At 42.6% G+C, this 5,890-nt stretch overlaps 1 protein-coding gene across 1 annotated transcript; it reads right to left on the reverse strand.

The window, feature by feature from the left end:
- Positions 1 to 799: 799 nt before the first annotated feature.
- On the reverse strand, positions 800 to 5,381 carry CCDC89 (coiled-coil domain containing 89). The gene is made up of 2 exons (XM_072398434.1): positions 4,753 to 5,381; positions 800 to 1,508 (listed from the first exon to the last, which is right to left on the reverse strand). The coding sequence occupies exons 1-2, from the start codon at positions 5,281 to 5,283 to the stop codon at positions 1,086 to 1,088; spliced, it is 954 nt and encodes a 317-aa protein (XP_072254535.1). The 5' UTR covers positions 5,284 to 5,381; the 3' UTR covers positions 800 to 1,085.
- Positions 5,382 to 5,890: the final 509 nt, after the last annotated feature.

The raw sequence follows: 5,890 nt of genomic DNA on the forward strand, positions 1-5,890 counted from the left end.
TGAATGTTTACTAGTCTTTTTTTATAAATGCAATGCATTATGGGCGTGGAGTTCATAGGACCATAAAAATGACAATCATAAGTACATTTAGAGGCATAAATTGCATCTCACATTCTCTGTCACTCCAAAGTACAGATTTAAAAGATTTTTTTATGGACATTTATGAAACATTCCATGAGAATATAGATTATGTTAATAATACACACTAAAAGTGGCTCATAATTGTATTAATCATGAAAATATAATAAATACAATGATATCTGATCAGTACATATAAAGTTGGTACAATTTTGGCAGTCATTGGTGCACTGCCAGTGGGCAGAAGTGATGGCAGCACACAGCTTTGTTAAAGAGTTGAGTAAGGGTTAAAATACCCAAAATGGGGTATTTTTGCGGCCTGCATGCCACTCTGAAAATTTACCATTACTTCCTGTTCTTGGGATACATCAGGAAATTTGATAAAATTTCTGCAAAATGAACAAAATTCCTATTCAAGAGTCTTCACATGAAGAGGTAAATCCATCAAAGAGTTTACTCTTACCTCTTGCTCTGGTGAAAAAGCAAAATATTTAAATTCTCTTTCAGGAACAATGGTCACCAGGACATCTACAGGGTAAAAATTCCTAGTGGGGACATGGATGGCAGTATGTTTGAGCACAGGCAAACATAAGATAATGGTTGCATCATTTCCAGGCTAAATACCACCACTGGACGTCTTTTAAGTAAAGAAAGTGACCCTTTCTTCTTCTTCAGTTTAGAAAACTTTCTAATGTAATAGTTGGCACTGGGAAAACATTAAAAGGGTTAACTCTTTTATTGCAAGAAAAAAAATACTACTCAATCCAAGACAAATAATAGTATTTAGATACAAGTTCTGGAAATATGAGCTGCAATGGAATTATCTTTATTTTTAAAAACAAAATGTTTCACTTTGTTGTAAAACCTTGGCACATTTTAAAGAGATTTATTTTAAACATACAAAAAATATTGTTTTACAAAATATGTTTTAAACCATTCACCCAGTGAGCACAAAGTGCAGTTTTACTGGCTGATTCTATTGATTGTGCGGTCAAGCGGGTAATCTTTCAGCCAATCAGGTGTCGAAGTTTGGCATTCAGCTGTCTCTCCTTTGCTAACAAGTCCCCGCTGTGCTTTTTGTATGCTTCAAACTCTCTCCTTAGCTGCTCTACCTGCTTCTCACTGTCACCAAGTCTTGTGTTCAATTCCTGCACTCTGGAATCAGCATCCACAGCCATTACATCTCTTTGATATCGCTCTTCTGCTTCTCGCCGGATCTTTTCTGCAGCTTGTAGGCAATTGCTTAGCTCTGTTAGTTCTTTCTGGCGCTCCATTAAAGTACGGCCTCTCTCCATACACAGCTGTAGAAGTTCCTTCTTCTCTTTATTCAGCTCTTCCACTTTTCTTTCAGCCTCTATCTGCTCCGTTTTCCTCATCTTCATCAACCTAGACAACTCTTCCTTCACTTGTCGACACGTTTCATCTGATTCCTACAAGAAATATGTTCCAGATATGATTATATTTTTCTGTATTCAGCATCACATTTTAAATTTAAGACTAAATAAGTCAAGGTCAAATGTCTTCACACTGGTTGTAAAATTTTTAGATATCCTAGGTGTGCATCAGAGAAGCATTCGTTTATCTCCATATATTTATTTTACTTGTTCAGTCAATTTTTCCCTTTTTAGTGTGAAGAAAAAAAGAGTTTAGAATTTGGATTCACTGCCCCATGGCGGTATCATTCTGTGAAAGGCATACAAGAAGAAGTCTGAAATGTATGAATTGCCATTTTACCTTGTTGGACATCAATGATGAACACCACAAAGAGAATGCTAGCCATGGAACGTGCACAAAATTCAGCAATGGCAGCTCTTACTTTAAATAGATCAGTCTACTTTGTCATGGTTTTAAAACCTTGGTGCATTGTCATAAGCCACTTAATAATGTGCTGGTAAATGCTGGCCCTTGAAGCACTTAATATTGCTTTGTGAAAAAACTTGATACATTCTTGTGACATTTCTCAGAGCCATGAAAGCTGACAGTGATTGCCAGACATTTAGGATTGTTTGATAAGGTAGTGAAATGGCAATGTACAAAGTCCACTAACTCATGTCAATGACACAGATAATCATCTAAACGTAGTGAAACCTGATTGGCTCCGATGATCTCATGCACTTTTCACATAGTAACTGCACTTTGCCCTGCATTAGTTTTAGGAATATTACTAAGGCTATGTACATACGTGCAATAATTATAGTTGTAAAGGATCTTTCACGATCCTTTCCAACGACTAACAACTGCACCATGCATGAACGAACCGTTCTGTTCTATGGAGAGGGGAGGGGGAGAACGACAGAGCTGCACCCCGCTGCACTCTCCCTCCTTCACTTGCATTACGGTCGTTCATTGTCCATCGTCCGTGGATCCACCAGGATGGTCGGACAAGCGCTGTACACACGCCAGATTCTCGTCCCTGAGCCGATTATCGGACAAGAACTATTGCACATGTGTACGTAGCTTAAATCCTTGCATAGTAATCTTACACTTAATACACAAAGTGTTTTTTTTTCAGGGAAGGGCAAATACCTGATATTTTGTTTCTCTCCTGTGACAACCTGTCAATCCTCCTACTACATTTCCAGGGCTAAAACACTAAGGGCCACGGCTGCATCATTTGTGAATGTGCCACAGGAACCGACTCCAACAACATATATGAGAAATAATTGCAGCTGACAGAAGGTGGAAAATCTAATGAGCTGATCATATTGCAGGCATAGCAACAAGTCCCATCTTGACTTCAGACTACATTTACAGCTAATTACTATGTAGTTGCTTTAGGTTAAATGACATTCAAGGGGCAAATACATATTAGATTTCCAGGTAAATATTCTACCAATAGCTTAACTTCCTATTTTGCATGTCATACTTAAAGCAAGCTCACCCCCTCTGCCCCATATACCCTTTTTAGAGTAGTACATGGTAAAAAAGTACCTGTGTCCTGTGACCTAGGCCAAGGCACTGACTATGTAAAGTAAAAAAAAAAATGGTAGCTTAGAACAGCAGTCGCCAACTTTTTTTTGTCCCGCGGACCATGAAAATTACCGGCTCCTGACCACGCATGCGCGGGGAGCCAGTTGTCAATCAAATGGAAGGAACCTCCCCATTGTGACATCATAATGCCATAACCCCGCCCATTCTGCCATCACAGATCTGAGCCTGCGATGGGAGAGTGGGCGGGTTGTGTCGTGAAACACAGCCAACCCACTTCCCTGAGCCAGGGATTTGTATGGGGGACTTAGTCAGCGGCTCTGGCCGGTGCATCCTGACCAGAGCCAAGGACCCCCAAAATCTTCTTGCGGATCACCGCTGGCTTAGAAGACAGATAGATGGGCATTGCCTGGCAAACTTATGCCTGAATTTTAGTTCTGCTGCCTAAAAGTGATCAGGTTACCAGTGCAAATATTGGTAATTATATGATCACCTGTAAAACATTTTGCAGGCCCAATACTGCTAGTCTCTTTTAAATATTATACAGGGGCAGCATAGACGGAAAAGGTTTTCCTATCTCTATAGGACCATTGTAACTTCTCCTACTTTGCCTTTAATTTGTAGTATGATTGATGAGTGTGGTTGTGGTTATACAAAATGGACAAAGTTGTACAAACATATTCAGCAGAAGTCTGATAAAAATCAATGCTGTTTTCAGGAGGAGCAGGAATGTTGGCTCCTTAGAACACATCTGGTGGTCATGTCCAGTTGCTTAGGGTTCTTGCTAGAGGTTTTCAATCTGATTTCCTTCGGCTCTTCACCTTCCCCTGCCTATCTCCCCAGAATGTACTCTATTTAATAGGATTGCATATCCTGCACAAATGTTACAAAAGCCCAATTGGTGAAGAAAGAAGCGGCTGGGCAGAAGAAGACGGGACCAAGATGATGAATTTTGGAGGAATGAGGGAAGGGCAGACTTGGAGCAACAAGCATGAAAAGTTATTTCTATATGTGCCATCCTCTCACATTGGGTCTGATTTATTAAAGCTCTCCAAGACTGCAGAGGATACACTTTCATCAGTGAAGCTGGGTGAAAACCTGGAATGGGTATGATCTACGATTGAAAACATTAGCTAGCAAATAGCAAATTACTTTAATAAAATCTATCTATTCCAGATTATCTGGATCACCTTATCTGGATTCACCCAGCTTCACTTGTGAAAGTGTATTCTCTCCAGCCTTGGAGAACTTTAATAAATCAGGCTCAGACGTGCTTAGTGCTGGGTCTCAGCAGGAGTGTGAAGAAACAACTGGGGTCCTTCTGCCTGCAGGGCAGTCAGGCACTTGTGTGGACCGCCCTGCATCTACCTAGTTTTCTGGAATGGGGTCCTCCTGTCTGTAAATGTCAGGCAACTAAATGTCAGGCACAGTCACCCTATAAAACAGCCAGATTCCGCCCGTGGGCCTCGTATTTGACACCTGGGACTTTTTGTTACTTGTTGTTGTGGCTCTGGGACAGGAAGTGAGGAGAAATCTCCACAGAGGGATACAGACCCACAGACACACCTGCACATTTCTCCATAGGTTTCTATAGGACTGTCCCTGCACTCCTTTTTGTAAATGAGAATAAAGGAGAGGGTGAAAGGAAAATAGACCATTTTAGTTTTTTACCTATATATTTGTATAGTAAAAGCAGTGCTTGTCATTTTGTACCCCAGTACCTCTCGTACCCCAGTCAGCACATACCTTCAGTCTGTCGCCCAGTAGGTGGAGCTGTTGGCTCTTGTCCTGGTTTCCCTCCTGCAGGGTCTCCAGTCTCTGGTGCAAAGAGTCCATCTCCTCCCTGTAGCGCACCCTCTCCTGGTCAATCTGGGTACTGATCGCCTGTAGCTGTGCGCGCAGTTCTTGTATGTTCCGCTCTCTCTCCAGCAGCTCGGGGTGGCGCTGTTCCCTCAGCCGTTCACACTCGGGCCGTAGCTCCTCGTTCTGTTGCTTGTACGAATCCTTAAAGCGGATCATTTCCTGGTGATTGGAGGCGAGGAGGTTGAAGCGTTCTTCCAGCTGGTCCGCTCTCTTCCGCTCCGCCGCCACCATGCTCTGCGCCTCGGTATTCTTCTTCTCCAGCTCCTCGTTCATCCTCTCCAGGCCCTGGCACCTGAGCGCCGTGTCATCAGCCCTTCTCTTCAGTAGACAGATGAGCTGTGACTGCTCGTCCAGCCGGGACCTCAGCAAGCCGTTTTCGGCCTTTTGGTCCCAGGTCTCGGTGTCCCCCGGCATGTTGTCGGGCCGTAGTGATTGCAGTAGGTAAGAGGGCCGCCAGCGTTTCCATAGAGACGTTGTGATGGTTGTGGCTTCAGGAGCTGGAGGTTCGCACATGCGCACTGAGATGAGTGGAGGCTGTGAGCCTAAAGCTATGATGGGACTATTACTGATAGGGACCTTTGTAGTGCGGTGCATTGCATTAAAGTGAAACATTCACACAAAAAAAAATCACTTACCTTACACCATTAACAGAACTAAACGTGTTTATTATTTGCAAAAAAATGTGATCATGCAGGTGGGTCAGCTCTTGTCTGTTCAACCATAATAAAAAAAAACTTACCTGCCTGCTCACATTTTACACTCACCTGTCCACGGCCTGCCACAGGTGCCACCATACCTGGTGTTCTTTTGGGTTCTGGATCTTTGGACTTCTAGCTTGGCCAGGTGAGAATGACGTATTTCCCATGTGTGGGTGAGGGAGTCTCATCTGTAATAATGAACCCACCTGCTCACAACTTCTTGTTTTTTATTTAGTGGTAATTATTTTCATTAATACCCTGCGTTGGGCTACATACACACGTCAGATGATTCTCGTCTGATAATCGTTTCAGGGCTGATATCA

The sequence above is a fragment of the Pyxicephalus adspersus genome, chromosome 1 (assembly GCF_032062135.1).
Source record: "Pyxicephalus adspersus chromosome 1, UCB_Pads_2.0, whole genome shotgun sequence".
Classification (NCBI taxonomy): Eukaryota; Metazoa; Chordata; class Amphibia; order Anura; family Pyxicephalidae; genus Pyxicephalus; species Pyxicephalus adspersus.

Bases quoted from the DNA above. Each gene is read 5' to 3' on its own strand.
- CCDC89 (XM_072398434.1), bottom strand. From the start codon at position 5,283: ATGCCGGGGGACACCGAGACCTGGGACCAAAAGGCCGAAAACGGCTTG. The intron at 1,509-4,752 runs GTATGTGCTGAC...TATTTCTTGTAG, and splicing joins TACTGGGCGACAGACTGAAG to GAATCAGATGAAACGTGTCG.